The sequence below is a fragment of the Megalops cyprinoides genome, chromosome 19, assembly GCF_013368585.1.
Source record: "Megalops cyprinoides isolate fMegCyp1 chromosome 19, fMegCyp1.pri, whole genome shotgun sequence".
Classification (NCBI taxonomy): Eukaryota; Metazoa; Chordata; class Actinopteri; order Elopiformes; family Megalopidae; genus Megalops; species Megalops cyprinoides.
This window is the reverse complement of record NC_050601.1, coordinates 6,708,940-6,730,043: the sequence shown is the minus strand read 5'-3', so window position 1 is coordinate 6,730,043 and position 21,104 is coordinate 6,708,940. Positions and strand designations below refer to the sequence as shown.

The 21,104-nt window shown below is 44.2% G+C and overlaps 2 protein-coding genes across 2 annotated transcripts in view; both read right to left on the bottom strand.

Moving 5' to 3' along the window:
• Positions 1–3,563: 3,563 nt before the first annotated feature.
• Positions 3,564–7,009, bottom strand: LOC118794550. Its single transcript, XM_036552808.1, has 4 exons — positions 6,251–7,009; positions 5,774–5,845; positions 4,948–5,249; positions 3,564–4,196 (listed from the first exon to the last, which is right to left on the bottom strand). The coding sequence occupies exons 1-4, from the start codon at positions 6,456–6,458 to the stop codon at positions 3,564–3,566; spliced, it is 1,215 nt and encodes a 404-aa protein (XP_036408701.1). The 5' UTR covers positions 6,459–7,009.
• An 841-nt stretch (positions 7,010–7,850) lies between these two features.
• LOC118794700 (nuclear body protein SP140-like) overlaps positions 7,851–21,104 on the bottom strand; it is a 14,047-nt gene continuing 793 nt past the window's right edge. The window contains exons 3-17 of the mRNA XM_036552952.1: positions 20,704–20,878; positions 19,864–20,076; positions 19,203–19,322; positions 18,626–18,759; positions 17,253–17,315; positions 16,630–16,698; positions 16,100–16,148; positions 14,647–14,871; positions 12,794–12,933; positions 12,518–12,586; positions 12,011–12,138; positions 10,971–11,082; positions 10,763–10,837; positions 9,940–10,083; positions 7,851–8,763 (exon numbers count right to left, since the gene is read on the bottom strand). Of these exons, the coding sequence (XP_036408845.1) occupies positions 8,680–8,763; positions 9,940–10,083; positions 10,763–10,837; positions 10,971–11,082; positions 12,011–12,138; positions 12,518–12,586; positions 12,794–12,933; positions 14,647–14,871; positions 16,100–16,148; positions 16,630–16,698; positions 17,253–17,315; positions 18,626–18,759; positions 19,203–19,322; positions 19,864–20,076; positions 20,704–20,878 (1,800 nt within the window). The 3' untranslated portion in view covers positions 7,851–8,679. The remainder of the gene's footprint in view (positions 8,764–9,939; positions 10,084–10,762; positions 10,838–10,970; positions 11,083–12,010; positions 12,139–12,517; positions 12,587–12,793; positions 12,934–14,646; positions 14,872–16,099; positions 16,149–16,629; positions 16,699–17,252; positions 17,316–18,625; positions 18,760–19,202; positions 19,323–19,863; positions 20,077–20,703; positions 20,879–21,104) is intronic.

Here is a 21,104-nt window from a genome sequence, read left to right as displayed (position 1 = left end):
CAGAGGGGATATACTACTATCAATAACATTACAAATTAACATTACAAATAAAATGCGTAATGCTGTCATCAACCACGTCATTGTTGCAAACCAACACATAAAGGTTGATATCAGGACCACTAAACCTTGTAATTGAGGGGACCAAGTAACTACATCATTAATGTCAAAAGTTCTTGACGACAATGACTTTCAACACAGAGCGTATCATGTGGTTGCATACAGTAAGCAACAATACCATACATGCAAATGAAGTGGATTTCTCTATTGATTTAGATTATCAAGCTCATTTACATCTCCTTCCGTGTGGGGGCTCAGATACATTTGTCCCCTCTTGCAACCTCATATGCGTGTGTCTGAACTCTTCCAGGCCAAGCTGTGTTAACTGCCAGTTCGATATCCAGCTAGTTTGCAAATGACATGAGATGCATTTGGCAACGTGACAATGTTGTGTCGACCCATGACCAACTGGTTGACATCCCTGAATACAACCGTTGATGTCAGAGAGGGTTAGTGTTGCTTTATGCAGCGTGAGTCCTGCTCTGAAACTGAGTTGTCATGTGATCAACGGGAAACGACTTGGCAACGAGTCGTTCGTGTGCTGTGTTCCACAAGCCTGTTGCTGATATAGGGAGAGAAGGATTAAATGCTAAAATGGCTGGCCATAAAACAGCCAAGGTTTCAGGGAATATAAAAGAAACAACACTGCTAATAATGATGTGTGACCAATGCCATTTTCCAAAGAATCAGTTCAGTAACAATACTCGCAAATCAGACTGAAGACGTTTGGTGTTGTATGTGACAGGAGGTGGGGAGTTTGGGTTTTTGTGCTAAATTTTGCACTTTGTCACCATCATTTGAAAAATGCTTGATGGATGTCAATTAAGGTGGTCATAAGGGACTGGACCTCTTAACAGGGGGTTGCAGGTTTGATTTCTGGAGAGGGTCACTGCCACTGTGCCCTTAGGTATGGTTCCTGAATTGCTCTGGTAAACATTTATTTGTATAAATGGATCTGAAAAAAGGTTGTAAAAATGTAACTTGCACTATATAAGGGTGTGTGCTAACCAAATAAATAAAAAGCACAATTAAAATGTAATGTTACAATTGTAAGTCTGTACCAAAAAAGTGTAATTTATCAGGACTCTGCCCACCTAAATATGTCTGTTAAATACTGAAGATAAACTGATGGCAAAGCCCTGACCAAAAAAGTTGAATTGCACTATTATTACTAGTTATTTTCTCTAGTACGTACATATCAATACATACTGCAACGCACTATTTTTTTTTTTGGCATTTGCTTGAATGTGACAGGACTGCAATATCTTATTTTCATGAAAATGGTTGTAGAGTATTCGATTCTGAATTGCAATTTTTTCCTTGCATTCAGCTCTTTTAGCAATTTACTTTAAATCCCATGAATGTGAGATTCGAAAAAAATCTGATTAAAAATAAATAAATACATGTTGGCTGCTTGTCTTTCTGTCATCTGGGGTATGAATGTCCAGTCCTGCCACGCCTCGTCTCCAGATGCAAAATTAAATCAAATCATTACAATCCCCATAACTGTTGCTGGGTCGACCCCTTTCTGTCCCAGACTGTTGCAAATTAGCTAACGACAAGACATCCTACCCCAAGATCAGCCCTGTCAATCCTCATTTAGGGAAGTTAAATTTCTGTTCAGTTCTAGGCTGCTGCTAGACTCCTTTTAGCTCCGCTCTCATCCACCGGCTGTGTTAAATCACCCCATCTGAGAGGCATAAGCACAGACAATATTTTTGAAATTGTTTTTGCTCATGAATCAGCAGTTCACCGGAAACTGTTCAGAACACTGTGCAGCTCCCTGTGGTAGCAGTTTTCTTCAGTTTTGTTGCCATGTAAAAACGTCAAAGGTCTCTGGCTCAGGCCAACGGGGGGGGGGGGGGGGGGGTACTGTCAGTGGGGTCTAAATTTAATTAAATAAATATTTAAATAAAGAATTATTTAATTAAGTTAAGTAATTTAATGAACATAGTTAAATAGTTTTATAAAGCTGAAATATAAAGCTGTTTTAAAATAGAGGGCAACTCTGGAAAGTGTTGACAATGTGTTGACAATGCTTTAACAAAGTAGCTGCCACATCTCTAGATATATCACATACATATCACTCTAACACAAAAAGTCTGAGACGTGCAGCATATACACAAGCAATGATCACTCTATGAGACAGGCAGTGTAGAAAATGGTCTGAACACACTGTGCACGAAAGCAAGGGTGGTAGAAAAAAATCATATGGCTCAAGACTGAAATCTGAGTTACATAGCCACTTGGGGACCGTCATAGCAATATATGATTTTCAACATCATGCTCACCACATGGTCTATTAGTAAATATATATCGAACATTATATACCTGCAGTAACTTTTAAATGTCTCTGTATTTCTTATATCTTGAAGCAAACATGCCAACTCCACCGTACACATAGCAACTTGCCAGTGAATGCTCAGTTCAGCAGCATTTATATTTGGTAACTTATTAGATTTTGAGATCAGTTTATTATTAACAGTACTGTGCTGAATTAACACTAAACCACCCTACAGCTTCCTTTCTCTGACTGCACCTTTGACCTACAGCAACAAGAGAACCATTGAACTTGCTAAAGCTATGAGAGGAAAAACAAGATCCCCAACCAGCACTGCTTTACACTGTCCACCGTGAACCCTTAGTGGTGTGTGAGAGGGTGAAAAGGAGGGGTAAAAACAAAACCCTTAGAAGCATCCACACAGAAAATAACTGTAACGAACTGTCAGTTTTTAATTCGAGGAACACAATGGCAACTATCACATTACAAACATAGAAAAACAGACTTTGCACTGAGAACCTATGTGACTCTGTAATAACAATCATTTTATATATAAACACTACTAGTGTAAAAAAAAAAAAAAAAAACAGGTTGATATTTGACAGACCGCGGCTCTATCTGTAAAGGAAAAGCTGACGTCTGCGGCAGTTGATGCCAACGAACGTTCCACTTCTGAAAACTCACACTGATACACTGTGTTATTTCTGTTTCATTTACCAACCCTTCCCTCCCCAAAGGCCGTAACATGAGAGGAGAAGCCATATGTGACCACTGAATGAAATGGGACAAATGAGCTGCTCTACTCAGCACTCCCTCACCTCCACCCATCCCTTCCCAGCCACTCATGAAAAAATAAGCTAGCCTTGGGACTGAATCGTTAGGTATAGTGACAGCTTTCTCCTGCCAGCCAAAGTGCCAGTGGTAGCCCTTGCTTATAGCTCAGCCACACGTCTAGCACAGCTTCTTTCATTCACCTCCGTGTCATCGCAACTTTACAGCTGAGTTAACAGCTCAACCAATCATGCAACAGAACAAAACTGCGCCAGGTAAAAATGCAGCATCTGAAACGCTGGCTTCCCACAAGACAACCTGCTCCTCACTCGTATTCACGCTCCTTCCTGACCCCTCGGCGTGAATCTGTCCCTCGCTCCCCCCGCCTCACTCCTGAACCTCCCCTCCCCCAGGCGCAACCCCCCACCCCACCCCACCCCCCCCAGGTCTCGCCTCACTGCCTGTCGGCCAGCCTCTGCAACAGCGTGATGATGGTGTCCTGCTTGGAGGAGATGAGCTCCAGGGCGGTGGCCATGCGGCCCAGAGCGTCCACCATGCGGCCCTCCCTCTTCTCGCGCCGGCGCTCGCGGGCCTCGGCCCGGCCCAGCCGCTCCTCCTCCAGCCGACCGCGCTCCTCCTGCCCGCTGAGGAAGCTGCGCAGCAGGGTCGTGCGCTCCTCCGCCTGGCTGTGCTGCTGCGCCAGGAAGGAGGCGGCCGCCGCGTCGCCCGGCGCCCGCCGCAGCTTCTGCCGCACCCGCAGCCGGCCCAGCCTGGCCGGCGACTTGCGCGGGGGCGAGGTGGACGGGGCCGGGTGCCGGGCGTCCGTGTTGCTGGGGGTCTTGGAGGCGGTGTTGAGGGTGATGGGGGGCGGCAGGGAGGAGGGGATGAGGGTGGGGATCTGGGCGCAGCTGGTGATGAGGCCGCCGGAGAGCAGGCCGCGCTTGGCCCCCACGCTCCCGACGCCCCTTGGCGGGGGCTGCTCCGCCGACACCGTCCCTTTGGCCATGTTGGGCATGTCCACCATGGTGGCCGAGGCGTTGGCCGTGCTCTGGCTGCCGATGGTGCCTCCCAGCATAGCCTCCATCATCTTCGCAAGCAGTGGAGGGAAAGAAGAGCGAGAGCGAGACACAAGATGGAGAGAGAGTGAGGGGCAAGTTATTATATAGCGTGCTGTCACATTATTGCCTTATAAAACTTTTGAAAACTTTACCCATGTTACATTACAACATTTTCATTTAGCAGACGCTCTTATCCAGAGCGACTTACATCAGTTACAATTTTATCCATTTATAGAGCTGGATATTTACTGGGGAAATTGCCCAAGGATACAGCAGCAGTGCTACAGCAGGGAATCAAACCTGCAACCTTCTGGTTATGAGCCCTGCTCCTTACCACCATGCTACACTGCCACCCAATGTAGCAGCGGAGGGATTCGAACCCTCGCCTCCAAAGAGACTGCGGTCTTAATTCAATGCCTTAGACCACTCGGCTACACTACCCTCCTGTTGTATTGCTTGTCGTATTGCTTTAATTGACATGTGTACCTTGCCGTGCCCTGTGGCATCAGGCCCACGCTATCACACACACACACACACACACACACACACACACACACACACACACACACATACCCACACACCGCTGAAAACCTCACACGTACCTTGAAGTACTCCCAGGAGGTCTTGGCCTGGCCGGTCTCCCGGCTGCGGTCCTTCACCCTCTTGTTGTATTGCTTGTCGTATTGCTTTAATTGACATGTGTACCTTGCCGCGCCCTGTGGCGTCAGGCCCACGTTATCACACACACCTTCACACACACGGCCCCGACCCGAGGCGTACCTCGAAGTACTCCCAGGAGGTCTTGGCCTGGCCGGTCTCCCGGCTGCGGTCCTTCACCCTCTTGTAGGTGACGATGAGGTTGTTCCACTTGCGGCGGATCCTCTCCACGGGCAGCACGTGGCCCTGGCTCTCCAGCTCCTTCTGCACGCTGTGGAAGAGCTGCGCCCGCTCCCGTGAGCCGTACACGTTCCAGCGCCGCCCCACCGCCTCGATCAGGTACACGATGGTCTGGTAGCTGAACTCCGAGGTGGAGACCTTCTCCGGCGGCGCCGCCGGGGACAGCTTCACGTTCGGCAGGGGAGCTGGACGGGAGACAAGCGGAGACGAGCGCTCGACGCGGCCCCAACTCACAGCGACAGCAGCTGCCCCTGTTCTGCTGCTGCTTCTACCAACACCGATAAACAATAAGCACCTTTTTACCTGAAATTACCCTTTTCCAGCTAAGACAGAACACAGGACTATTCATCATAATTTTCTTTATATCGTGTCCAAATGGTTACACTTCAAAATATGCACACTTATATCTATATGTACAATTGTAAATATGAAAATATATACTTGTATAAGTATACACTGCACAAGTAATGTAACTATATATTTATATTTATATAATTATATGTAATAACTTGTTATCTTATGTAATTATAAACAATTGTATGATTATATATTCGTTTATGTGCTTATATTATTATTATTTTACTGCATTTCGGATCAGTGTGTGAGCAGTATTCTCTTCTATAGAGGACAGTAGTTTAAAAAATGCCAGGATTATAACCTGAGTGAATTGACACTGGTTTGAGGAATCAACCGATTTAACAGTGCTCACCTGGGGCAATCTTGAAGATTGTTTTACCGTCTGAAGAAGTAGTGGAAATAACTCTGTCAGCACTAACAGGATCTGATAAAATTAAAGAAAGCACAACACATCCCCCACTGCGTCAGACATATTCACCTCAAATCTGATGTTATCTATACAAATAGTGTTGAGTGTAGACATAGCTATCTGTTAAGTAATACTCTATTCACCCCGTGTGGTTAAAGACAGAATTGTCAAATTCCATCCCTATTCTATGAGGGGAAACATACTCCGCCCAGAGCAGCAAGTGATACATTCAATAGTCATAACATGCAATCTCGTTTTACAACCACTACACCACGTGTAGCTGGCAAACTGAACCTTCAAGTAGTAACTAATGTTTTCCTTAGTAACTAGCAGCACGATGGCTCCCGCGAGACTGCAACACATTACACCTTTGTCCAAACGCGTCTCTGCCGTCCGGCTAACCATGGCCATGGGACTCACATAGGAGAATGGGAGCGGCGGCATTGGACATCTGGACAGACTGTAGTAGGTGCTCCTGTGCCTCGCCTTCAGACACGCCGGAGCCGGGGTCTGCGAGCACGGAACCGTCCTGGCTGATGCACAGCTGCGACGATTCGTCTTGGTTGTTGCACAGCTGCGATGTTTCGCTCCCAGCCAGGGACGATTCACTTGTCTGGATGTTGTTCATTCTTTTACTGGCTAAGTAGCTTACTAGCTGGATGCACGTATCTTATTAAACAGCAGTCGTTCGTTGCAGGACTTAGAAATATTCACCACAGACGTTGATAATTTGCTGCGGGCATGTAGGCTTCCTAGTCTAGCTAACTAGCTCTACCACGCACCTCTTGCTTTACCTTGCTAGCTAGCTAACCCGTGGATAGTTTTTACTACAAGTTTTCCCCCTGCGCACTCGATCTTATTTTTTTTCCACCATCATAATTCAAATTAGGAAGATTTTTTTTTCACGTGAAGGCAATTGTTTCCGGCCTTTCTGTTGTATTGTTGCTGTTCTGATCAACAAACCGTTCTTTAATTTGTCTGTTGTGGTGGTCTTAGTAATGGCTGCGTTCTGTGCTGAGTATGTCTGCGCAACTCCGCTGCGCAATTCTGCGTAGGGATTCGCTGCTGGTCTCTGTGGTGACGTAATACGCAGGGCCTGCACGAGCGCAACGCAGACGCCGAATCTCCTCTGCAGAGAGAGGACGCGTGCTGCTTCTGCGAGCGCGCTCGCTTCCAGTGTCTGAGGGAGCCATCCTCCTGTAAACCTGAACATACAGTACTTTATTCCGTCAAGTGACACTCACCCCATTCATTTCAACTAATAGTTCCCCAGTTGTTCACGCACAAGCAAACCACCTTGTTTGGATTTCACACGATTTATAAAGGCTGTTAGACTGATATTGCTGCCTTGCCGAACTACCTGACTGCTGGCTACAGTGCTGCTTGCATATTTTTAGACCACCGCGGGCACAATGACCTTTAAATTAGTGATGCGTAACACAAAATACATGCTCCCTGGGGAAGTCTTTAAGTTACACACTAGAGAGAAGTTGATGTCGTTGAGAACCCGTCATAAAAATTCACCATACAACCACAACTAAAGACAACAAAGTAGATACAACTAAAGACAAAAAGTACATTTTCCTCATACCAAAATCTGTAGAATAAAAAACGAATATTGCTATATTAAAAACAACCTGTATAGAAGTTACATTACTATTTTATGCACTGTAAAATTGTTTCTATCAAATTAAGAGCACTATAGTTAATACAGCAAATCAGTTTACCAATGCACATCAATATTTTTCAATAGAATTAAAAAAAATATTCTTTGAAACAATATGGCAGAAATATTTTTGTCTTTAATCTTAAGCAGGAAGTGACATTCAAGTAAATGTTTATTATTTATGTTGAGTACAATTAAAATACAAAGGTATGAATGATACCAGATATAGTTCATGAGAAAAATGATGAATACCACACTCCATATACATACATGCTTTCCATGAAATGTTTTTATCAGTTTTTTTTTTTTTTTTTTTTTTTACTTAAACGAAAGAGTTTTGCATTTTTTGCAGGTATTTACTCCCGGGGCATACACTTTGAGGTACACCATAATGCATTGGCATCATTTTACTTCTCAGGAGTGAGTGTAGGATGAAAGAATCCAAGTTCTGACTTGCTGACATGCCGCATACACTTAATGAAGAATACAGCCCACTTAGGCCCATTGATCGCTGTACATTATGTTTCTTTCTGAGAAGTTTCTCATCTTTCACAAACTTAAGTTACATATCACTGCATACTGAAACTGGTCTGCTAACACTTTTATGTTGCTGGAACTTGGCTTTTATCTGAATAATCGTAATGTGTCAATGAACAGTTTTGTATGTTGAAAGAAGTAATGAATGTATATGCACATACACACAAACACACACACACCGGTCTAGACCATAGTGTGAGACCACAGCCAAGGCATCAGTGATCCTGTTAGTTCATTTAAATGAAAATGAAATACTTTATAATATATCCAAGGTGGGTAAGTAACAATCAAATTGTCTTCAGGAAACCAGTAAACTGGGTCATGGGGCCCTCCGAACACCAGTGACACGTGTGAAATACAGTGCCACAGAATGGACTGTCATTGAACAAATTCTGATTTCTGTAATTTTTCTTTGGAATGTCACCATCATGTCATTTTTGTGCAAATATTTCAATTCGTCTTTTTGTGCTGTGGCCCAAGGGGAGACAATCCACCTTACCAGGCCTTCTGTCTGAAAGTGATTCGACACTCCAGTTCTGTGTACTTGAAGCCTTCAAATGAGATATGTGACACCTGAAATTAGCAATAACATGCTCGACTGTTAGACCATCTTTGTGAATGCTGTAAAAAGTAACCTTGCGGAGAGTCACTGCTGTACCCTGAAGATCCTGCGAAATTCCCGGTCAAATAGTTGCTTGAGCCTGGCACCCATTTCTCCAAACTCATTGTTCTGGAGAAAAGGGGAGAGGGAGAGGGAGAGGGAGAGGGAGAGAAATGTAATATTACTCTAATTATATATGTTAACATACTAACACACAGGAGTGTAATCCAGCTCCAACTGAGCATTAATTTATTATTTGGTCTGGACAAACAGTTTAACCTCAAATGCTTAATAAGTCAGACTAATTCTGGCAGGTCCCTTGTGTTGGCTTTCGGTGAAATTGATGCTCTCGCAGGCTAACTAATAAACTGTTACACAAAGAACTTCAGTCTGGACCGTGGTTGAAGGAGAGGTAGAAACAGGTTTATTGATGGTCTTCAATACAGCAAGGCTTCACACGCGATGGTCGGCTTCAGATGTTACACGGACTAAGTCTCACTTAGAGTCTTACGCCTTACACACTCATCCTCACGATCCAGTCTGTCTCTGCTGCAGCTGGGTGACTCTCACACCCGCACTCGCACACGGACACGCACGTACACGTACTCAACTGAAACTCTGCTGCACAAAGAACATCTTATACCATCCCTAAGCTGTCCAAAATAGTTAATTATAACTGGCCTTGCATCGCCTAGAGTCTGGCGCCTAATTGGAAAAACATTGCTTCAAAAGGTATCTCTGGATTGATAAGGAGTACACACTGACCCAACTCCTCTTTGTCACAAACACTAACAAGGGAGGCAGAGTGGGAGAAAGTTCAGCCGGGTAGAGAGCCCCTATATCACCTAAGAACAAAACCTTTACTATAAGAAGCTTCAAAGAACTGAGGTATCTTGGTTGTGATATATGCATCGATATATCTGATCATCCCAAATGGTTAAATATGACGTGACTAACCTAGTACTGAACTACAGTTATATGAGTGCTCGAAATCATAGGCCTTTCCGTTGGGACGGCCTTGTGCCACTTACACACTTTCAGTATGCCTGTGTGCATGATTAGTTCAACATAGCAGCATCTCTTGAAATGTAGGCCACAGGTCACAACTCACAGGTGATCAGCCTAAAAACTACACAGACACAGTCACATTATACACTGTGCATACTAATTCTACCAAACTAATCAGTCTAGTGGTATAATGATCACTAAATAATCACCACTATTCTTCACTTGTCAGCATAAGGGTAATGTCTTAGTCACCTTCTGAGTTGTCGAACCTTTCTTTGTATGAAGGTGCCATCTCACCTTGTTGAACGTGGCACAGTTGTCAAAAATGAGAAGGATGTCTGCGAAAAACTCGCGCACGGTCGAGTAGTGCCCGTTCTGCAGCTTCTCCGAAACTTTTTCGAACCACATGGGGTTTTTAATGAAGTTCCTGTATCCCGTCACCTGGCACAGAAACACGAATGTACGGTGACACAATCACTGACACAAAGCTATACGCTCACAGACACAAAGCTATACGCTCACAGACACGCTCACTGACACAAAGCTATACGCTCACTGACACAAAGCTATACGCTCACAGACACGCTCACTGACACAAAGCTATACACTCACAGACACGCTCACTGACACAAAGCTATATGCTCACAGACACGCTCACTGACACAAAGCTATACACTCACTGACACGCTCACTGACACGCTCACTGACACAAAGCTACACGCTCACTGACACAAAGCTATATGCTCACAGACACGCTCACTGACACAAAGCTATATGCTCACAGACACGCTCACTGACACAAAGCTATACGCTCACAGACACGCTCACTGACACAAAGCTATACGCTCACTGACACAAAGCTATACACTCACAGACACGCTCACTGACACAAAGCTATACGCTCACAGACACGCTCACTGACACAAAGCTATACGCTCACAGACACACTCACTGACACAAAGGTATACGCTCACTGACACAGCGCTACACACACACACATGAACGCCAGCAGACTACCACTCTGAGTAATACATTGAGACATGCATTTACATACTTGCTTTGTACACCACTATGCTTTACACATTCACTCAGACAGTGGCAGACGCACAGTCACACTCACCGTGAGGCAGGGGTTGAGAGAAAAGACACGCTCCTTGTCAGAATTGTAAAGCTGGAGCAGGAGGAGCTGGCATTGCTGTAAAACATTGTACTTCACAATACAGACACACTCTTCCGCTGACGCACTAATCAACAGTATGTGTTTGTGTCCTGATGCAATTGCAGTGACATGTTCTCATGATTTATTGGCGAATGTTACTGGACCTCACCAGCATGAAGTCCGAGATGCGCCTGCTCAGAGCCTGCGAGAGAGTCCTGCCAGACTCATACCACCACCCCTGGCTCGCCGTCATCACACAGTATGTACACAGCCACTCTGGCCTGCATGCAGACATACAGAGAAAGAGATATACATAGATATATAGATATACAGATACACAAGAGACATGCATACACACGCACACACACACACATACACACACACACACACACACACACAGATATTGGGGTTTAGTGAGCTAAGGTTCAGTGACCTGTCACTCCCTGTCATTACACAGTATACACAAATCAGACACTTCCTCACAGGAATTGCCAAACAGAGGTCAAAATGAGCTCGAAGTACTTATAAGCCCCTTGAAAAATGTGATGACACGGTTTTGAAAGTGCTGACCAGCCCTTTCAACTTCCCTGAATGTTACAGCTCTTTAAAATAGAGGCTATAATATGCAATAAATGGCTGCACAAAAATGGCCCTTGTAATATCTGATGATGTTGGATGCTAAACGGAGACACCGTCCTCGTAAACTCTGATGAGAAGTGACGCGTTTCTCAAACCATTTCAAAGACCGTAAAAAGTTCAAGTCCGGCGTAACTTAATTAAAGTTAAGTCGGTTTTTTTCACCATAGAGCCTATGTTTAAACGCATCATGCAAGCAAAGTTCACTTGAACAAACTGTTTCAAGGCTTTTTTGGCTACATTTGGAATGTATCGTGACTGTATTGCAAATACACAAAGGCTGTAAAAAGTTCAAGGCCGGCGTAACTTAATTAAAGTTCAGTTGCAAATTCTCAGAGGTGTCTCACCATAGAGCCTACGTTTAAACGCATCATACAAGCAAAGTTCACTTGAACAAACAGTTTCAAGGCACACCACACTTGGCTGCATTTAGAATGTATCGTGCCTGTATCGCGAATACACAGTAACTTAAGTGCTGTGATAGCCAACAAAAGGAGGGCACATGTGAGGGGATGTCTAACCCCCCCCCCCCCCCAGCACCCCCTCCCCGGGGGGCCACCCTGCTGCACTCACCCCAGTAAGCTCTCGTCCACAGGGGGCAGGTGGCAGGCGGAGTGGAAGGCGCGGGGACACTCGTCACAGCACACCAGGCTCCCTGGACCGCCACACACAAAGCAGTCATCATCATTCTGCTGCTCCAGCTGTAGAGTATGACACACAGGTACAGGAAGGACAGAACAAAAAACAACAACAACAACAGGTCAGGTGACATATTTATATATGACACATACTGGATATTTTTTCCGTGCTATCAAAATGACACTCACCAATCTGTTTGTCGATTACTGACAGACACAGCCCTGTTCTAATTCTACGCTACAGTTATACTCAAGGCAAGCTGGCAGGAAACAACCTGATGTGTTTTTATTTTAGTCTTCGTTTACTCCCTCGAGCCTTCATGACTAATTTTGACCTAAACCACAGTCATCATGCCCCTGATTACTACCGCCACACCGGAGGTCTCGCCGCCATGATTGGCTAGGTTAGGGCGTTGCCCTGGCAGCAGAGGAAGTGACTCACCAGGTGTTCCTCTTGCCCGCTGCAGGATGGGCACTTACACAGGAGTGAGTGTGGGCGCAGGACCTTCCTCTGTGAATGAGGCAAACACACTGTCCTCAGACTCCCCCCAGAAAGACTCATACTCTGTTGACAGCGTTGACATGACAGGAATATGACAGGTTTCGGAAACTGGCCAAAACCAAGCTTGTAAAACCTTAAGAAGCCACGGTTCTCCAAGCCCCGCCCCCCCCATTTCCCCCTTGCCCTCCCCTACCATTCCCTCCCCCTCCTCATCACCTCGATGAGAAAGCTGAGGGGCTCTCCCTCACACAGGATGCTCCTCTTCCAGAAGCTGTCAGCAAATGCCGGGTCCTCCTTTACAAATTCGGCTGGGGTCAGCCACCTGTCCGCAGTCCGGATGCACTTCCCCAAGGTCCCTGACGTGGCAGAGGACAGAGGACGATCGATGCTGGCTGATTAGTATGTGAGTAACAGGGATTTCGCACGCTCAGCAGGCTCTGATTTTGCTGATGGACGTTTATGGGTGAGGGATTTCTTAGACATCTAGACACTGTAAGCGGGGCCCAGAGTGTGTCTTGACCACATGACCTGTGAGGCACTTAATCTATACTTAAAGTCAATACAGGCACCCTAATCTCAGCAATCATTAGGTAATCAGCATAACAATGTGACCAATTACATAATTACGGCCATGATGAAGGGCTTGTTGAAGCAAGTCAGAAATATGATTCAGTTCAAGGGAAGTGTCTAAAGAACAGATCCACATGCAAACCACATCTGAATAATTAAATTCAACAACCAAATATAAAACACTGTACCTGGTTCACTGAGCTGAATAAATAATATTTGCGCGCTTCCTTTTAAATAAGGCCCTTACATGTTTGCTTTATGCCGTTTTCATAGTTTAACAACGTTACTTATTTTACAATGTCAATGTTTTTTCTCTCAGTAAACTGTGATTGTGTGTATCACAGTGACTGTGATGTATGGTAGTTCACTTGGCTTCCCTAGTCAGGTTGCACAACTTAACCTGTAGCAGGGCTTGAATAGTCTTATGCTCAACTTGAATGGATACACTTCTGCTCTTTTGTGCTGGAACTCGCTCTGAATGAGAACGCCTGCTGAATGAATGAATGTAATAAAATGTGACATTTAGTTTTTTGCACGGTCTTTCCCTGCCATAGAGTAGAACAGACATGCGATTAAGTGTCAACAGAAAATGACTTCACAGCCAAAGTGCTTGCCTAGGTGCTTCATTTAAACTAACAGGATGATTAGTTCAGATGATCAGGGTACTGAAATAGGATGACTGTTTAACGAGAGGCCTGAAAAGAGATGGGAACTACCAGTGAAAGAAGTCAGGAAGGGCCATACACGGTGGGTGCGGCCAGGGACTGACAGCCATGATTACCAGTTTATGCAAATTTACAGACCATTCCTGATAAATGACTTGAAAGAGTTAATGCAGTGAAAAGTCAGACATGTATAAAATTAAAAAGGCCATATTAGATGTGACCTTTGATTTATGAAAGTGTTGTTTGCACAATTAAGTGTTAGACCTGACTAAAACCTAACAGGTGATGCTGTACGGAATGATGCATTTACAAAAAACAAGGGAAAAACCTTTTTAAACATGAAACAGTTAGATCGTAGATCCTGAATTGTTATTAATTTTCAATTTCCATGTCTGACACAATATACAAGGACTTAGCAACAGCTCTCATATATTCATTCGGAATCACTATCAGTGGCAAACAGTTCAGTGTGAAGGGGCTGTAGTTATTTCATATGGAAATATAGTCAGCAAGCGTACACATTGTGACGGAGTGCGCCATAGCAACAAGCCTGGCTCTTTGGCGTCGCGGTCAGTCGCATGTTTGGTACCCCGTAGACCCGGGTTTGAGGCCGGGTGGGGTGAATGCTCTCACCCTTCGCTACACACATAATGAAGTAAATATGACAGAGGTTCAAAGAGCATGACTTCTTCTCCAAAGGATCCCATTACTTCGTATATTGATTTTGCTGCACCTGGTGCAACATTGGACGCGCGCGCACGCACACGCACACACACACACACACACACACACACACACACACACACACACACACACACACACACACACACTGACCTGACGCAAAACGATCTTTCTTCAGAATTCCTTCGGCTGACCCGCATGTGACAGGAAGACGGGGGCCACCAAATCTTGACAGATCTACATCATCACGCCTCTCTTCACCTCCATCATCATCATCATCATCATCATCTTCCTGTTCTTTTTCACCATTTTCTTTCTCTTCCTCCTCTTCATCGTCGTCTTCTTCTTCTTCACCTCTTTCAGAGTCTGCGTCTGATACTTGAACAGACATTATACATTGTTTCTCTGAAAATGAATGACTTCTGTTTTATGATACAATCCAGACACTTGTAATGAGACTAACCATCTGGCCATACTATGCTATTAACACAAGCTGACACCGTTAATCAAAGGATGCCCGCGGGCGATCCCTTAATCACAACATTTCTTTGCTTATATTACATTCCATTATTGTCATTTAGCAGATGCGCTTATCCAGAGTGACTTACACAGGTTACAACTTCACGTTACCTGCTTTCCAGCTGGATATTTACTGAGGCAATTCTGGGCTAAGTACCTTGCCCAAGGGTACAGCAGCAGTGCTCAAGCGGGGAGTCGAACCTGCAGCCTTTCGTTTATAAGTCTTGCTCCTTAACACTATGCCACACTACCACCCCTGCCACACTACCACCCCACTTCTGGATACCTTCGAGGTTTTGCCCATATACTGCTCACTTGCACTTCTGAATCACTGCGTCTCCAGCCCAATGGACTTTGTTCTATGACAGCCCTACCTCAATATCATTATTGAAGCTCATCTATTTTTAACGTCTCTGATTCAGGAGACACTTCTGTAGTACACTGCACTCTTTGTTCGGTGGGCCGCCGGACTTAAAGCACCCAGCAAAAGCTTAAAAAATCCTTTACAGCTGGAAAATCTAATCTGAAGGAAACACGTGAAACACAGCAGAGCATCAGGAAGGAGAGCCCCAGAGGGCAATGCCATACATACGAGAAGGTTTCATTTATCACAGATGTACAGATGATTGTGTCACACTGCCGGCGATACCAAAATAAAGAGTTTCAGGGTCAGAAACAGATACTGGTTCTTTAACCCAGCATTTCTCAAACCTCTCCTGGAGGACCCCCTTGTCCTGCATGTTTTAGATCTCTCCCTGCTCCAGCACAGCTGATTCAGTTGAGAAACGCTGCTCTAACCGATATCATGATGATGCGTGGTTTTAATGTACCCTTCCTTTGCTTTTTTGGGTTCCTGTTATTTATTGTGTAGCGGACACAGGAAGTTTCTAACATTGTCACAGTCCCTTTCTCAACTGGGATTGATTAACTGATTAGTGAGTCTATTTACGCAAGTGTATTCGTTATGGGGGCTTGACCAGATAAAGAGGATACTGAATAAAAAAAGTGCGCATTAGTGCAAGGTACATTTTCACGGAAGCGGATTTACATATTTTTCTAGCATATTCTCTCATAAATTGATACTGACCAGAGATGGCGCTTTCACATCTATTGGAAGGAAATAACTTCCTCCTTCTCTGAAAGAAAAAAAAAAAAAAACAGGCCTTATACCTCATAGTGTTACCAATGTCAATGCAAAGGTTCACTGGCAGCAGAAAAACAGACAGCTGTAAATTCTGCATTAAACAGCTGAATCCATACACAGCCAATACAAAAAATTACTGAGAACATATTTTAGAGAACATATTTTTAACTCAGTAAATACATTGAAATTATGTCAATTACTGCCATTTTGATACATTTAGTATATTTTTGCTGTGCATTAATATATTTTAAATGTATTTGCAAGATATTCTTGGGCTGGAATTTCGCCTTGGGGATAAAGCACTCTATCTATCTATCTATCTTAACAAAATATTTCTCAGTATATTACAATATATCTCATTTTCATATGGGAAGATGTGACCATATAGCATTTTACAGAGTATGTGTACATATAAATATATTTTCACTCTGTGTACGTGCCTAAGAGCTGAGTCAGCGGACTGTCTCACTGACCTCTGCAGACTGTGATTTCTCACTGACGGGAGATCCCGAGTGACTGCTGCATGTTGACTGGAGCTCACGCTGCAATCGAACAACGACAGGGTGACGGTTACCTTATTGCCCTCAGCTTTTGCTAACTTACATATGGGTGCAAGAAGCAAGATGATTGGTGATAGTAAGGCTGGCTTAAAAGAGAATTTATGAAATGTCCTTTGAATATTACACACAACTACAGCTTATTCACTTAGAGAACAAAAATGCATACACATTTAACAGCACCGTATAGTAACTAGCACGCAAACACAATTCAATAAATAATCCACACTGGTGTTGGACAGCAATGCACCTTCCTCACATCCGCTGTGGTAAACCAGCAGCTGCGACACCCACGTGCAACAGTCCGATTCACAACTGAGAGCTGAGACTGCCCATGGGATAAAGCATTTCCCTCTAAAGCATTTCCGCATTAATCATATGCGTGCATCGGTTTCCACCGTGTGTGTCTGCATTTGCACATCAGTTAAATGGAAGCATACCGAAGGTGACTAAATAGTGATGCAGATCACTATGCTATGATATTTTTTGAAGGGCAAGTACATCTATGGTGATTATCAAGTACATATAGAAGCTGTTACCTCTTCACTCTGAGTGGCAGCCCTCTGACGGCGGTTAAAGGTTGGACATTTCAAATGACCCTCCTGGGGAGACACGTACAGACAAGCAGTTCCACTGTGAATTAGCCTGAAGGGTTTCAAATAGCAAAATCCACAATCCACAGAGCATGAACACAGCATCAACACTGTATAACTAACTAACCAGCTTTAATTCTATGATCCCTGTGTATCATACTATAAAAATGTCACATTCCTAGGCAAGACAGACAAAATACTGCATATATCGGGATGATTTTGCAAGGGAATATTTATGCAGATGCATATGCATCTGTGACATCATGAAAGACCTACCGCCATGCTAGGCATTCTTTTCTCCTGCCTTTTCGGATGGAGGTTTCCCCCTCATATCAATCTCAGACTTTTTTTGTGAAATTTTAAACGTTGGTGTATATCTTTTGAGTGTGGTGTAAGGACACATTCCAAGCTATCCAAAATAAATGACATTCAACTTGATGCAGTGTGATAGACAGATACTGTTGCACTTGCTCACGAAAAGAAATGTTTCTTGACATTCTTTGCATGTCCATGTTTTATTTTCTTCCTGTTTTATCAATAACAGTGTCTCTACCGAGATTAAAGTGCCTAAAGAGACACCTAGACGATAATGAATGAAATACAGGTTGAAAGATCTGCAAGTCACATGGCCAGGAAGAACTCTGGGCCCTCAATATGAGTGGTACAGGTGTAAAGATGGCAGGATTATGACTGGTATAGGTAAGGTAAAGAAGGTTGGAATATGACTGGTTTGGGTACAATAAATACGGTAGGAAAATGACTTGTATAGGTAAGGTAAAATGGTAGGAATATGAAAGGTATTACCTTATAGCAAGTATACCAATGGCAGTCACAGTGTTGGTAGACTTGAGCACAAATTTGACTTACTGCTACTTGATGTGTGTACAGTACTGTACTGTACTTATAGAACTGTAGACCTAAGGACCATTTCCACAGTGCATGTGTAGGACAGGATCTACGGATCAGCATCGATCAGTACCACAGCGTGTGTATAATGTAGTATCTGTGGGTCAACATGGATCAGTGCTACAGCATGTGTATAATGTAGTATCTGTGGGTCAACATGGATCAGTACCACAGCATGTGTATAATGTAGTATCTGTGGGTCAACATGGATCAGTACCACAGCGTGTGTATAATGTAGTATCTGTGGGTCGACATGGATCAGTACTACAGCGTATGCATAATGTAGTATCTGTGGGTTGACATGGATCAGTGCTACAGTGTGTGAATAGTACAGGATGTACGGATCAGCATGGATCAGTGTGTGAATGGTGCAGCATGTTCTGTATGGTGGCAGCCCTCTCCCTCTCCCTCACCTGGATCAGCTTGTGCAGGGGGGTGCTCCGACAGCGGATGCTAATTTTCCAGTTCTTGCTGCTCTTTCTCCCCCCAAACTCCTCAAATCCCTGAGGGCTGAACCAGCGCCCCTCTGCCAGGATACACTTCTCCCCTGGTAAAGACAAAGACTCAAACCGGACATTCAGACAGGACACCAGGCCCCATTCATAACAGTCACCAGCCTCAATCACTAAGACCACCACAAGCACTGCAACTGCTCGTTCTTCACATTTTAATGTCACTTGTTATATATTCCTTAACATGCTCTCATCCAGAGCCCCCTGCAAGCTAAAGTACACAGAGCAATACAAATATAAATCCAATAGTAAACTGTTTCAAAAGCATCAAAGGAATTTACTTGTTAATGCAGATAACACCACTAATAACGATGACAGCTATAAACATGGCTCCGCACTGCAGTTCAACTTAAATGCCCTCGGCAGGTATAAGACTTGCTTCATCTCTCTCGGGCACCCTCCCCAGCACACACACACTTTAACCCTATGCTCCCCTCTTCCCCCATCTTTCCCCTCTCTGCCACTCTTCCATACTCACCTCTGGCCAGCTTGTCTCGGTTAAGGCTGCCCTCCTTGTCTCCGCAGGTGACAGGAAGCTGTGTCTTATAGAACGGCCAGCTCCAAATGTCGTCCTTCTCCCCCTTCCCGAGCGGAGAACCTGTTGCGGACAATGGCAGGAAATGACCCCGACACTGACTTTGCTGCCGTTGCCACAAATGCATAACCTTTCCACGTTCATACTTCACTAAATCACAGCCAGGGCAGTCCTCTGAAAAACTGATGTTGTTTCACTTACCATTATTAACTTCGTACGTGACTTATTTTATGCTATGTAGCGAGCGTGTTGCGTTACATCGTTAGTTGTGTTTTCATTAGTGTTATTAAGCTTCTCGTAGTTTTCACTGCCGCGTTTGCTATACCTTGTAACGTTAAATCACTGTTTCCTCAAAGCTAACGTTAGCTAGAATTTTTCCAATCTAGTGTTCTAATCACACTGGTGTGGCCGTTATGCGCGAAGTGATAATTTCTTGCATCTAAATGAAGCTCATTTTAGTTTATTTTTTCAGTATTTTGAAATTTAGCATTTTGAAAAACAAGTCCCTTGGAAAGTGCTGGCTGAGGGCACTGCGGTCAGATTAAACCTGGGTATTAAGGACAAAGTGCACTGCAGTTAGATCGCATCTGGACCTGGAACTCACTGAAAGAGTGTTTCAGTTGGTTTGTCCTCTGTTTGGGTGTGCAAGGGGAGGATGGACCTGCTTCCTCCTCCTCCTCTTCCTCAACACTCTTTTTTCTCTTCTTTCCCCTCTTTTCCACTAACTTCTTCTTGACCTCCTTCTCTTTGTCCTCCTCCTTATTGTTCCCCGATGTTTCTTCCTTCTCCGGCAGATTTTCAATGAAGGAGAAAGACCCTGCATTTGATTGGAACAAGGGAAAAGAAACACACATTCAAAATTCAGTTAAGCCACTCAACCAACAAAGAGGTTACAGTGTTACAGTATGCGAGTGCTCATGGTTAATCACCTAACGATAAACATGTATTTACCACATCATTTTAAAACTTTCCAGTATCAGAGCACTAATGTAATTCAGAATGATTAAAATACGTACACCCCTATTGGCTTAATGTGTAGCAACTACTGAATGATGAATAAATGAAGGAATTAAAAGAATATGACCTGTGTCTGATCTTCTAGTACCAGAGTCACATTTGAAAAAAATAATGACAGTTGTAAGTGATGAGCCAGATTTAAAAAAAAAAAAAAAAAAAGATTCGGATAAACTCTATTGTTCTAGGAGAGTGACAAGACCCAAGTCAAATGTCATAGCCCCGTAGGACAGTAGTCTATGGACCTGGGCTTGTACCCAGAAGGTTGTTGGTTCAGTGCCCAGGTGGAGCTCTGCTGTTGCTCTTGAGTGCGATACTTAGCCTGAGTGGCTTTAGCACCCAACAGTATAACAGGTATGAGAAGCAAGCGACTGGAGGGCAAGCAAATGTGGTCTGACCACGACCGGACTGGACCGTGCGGTGGACTGACCATCCTGCAGGCTGTTTCGCAGTAGGCGGAGAGCTGGGTACAGCTGCATGATGTGGTCTGCGAACACGCAATTCCAGAAGACCTTGATACAGTGGGGGCGCTCCGTCTCCAGCCAGTCCAGCACCTGGTACACACCCCTCTCCCTCTGCTGCCTGCTCTTCATTCTGATAACTTTCTGCACACACACACACACACACACACACACACACACACAGGCAGAGTCAACACACTGTACAGACAGACCACTGTTACCTGGCATTTTATTTATTCCTCAGTATGTTTGTTTATAATACGTACATTCAGTAGCTTGCATTTGTTTCAGTAGACCTTTGTGTGAATGTTTGAATGTTATGTATTTGTAAAATAAATTAATGCAATGTAATGTAATGTAATCTTCGTTT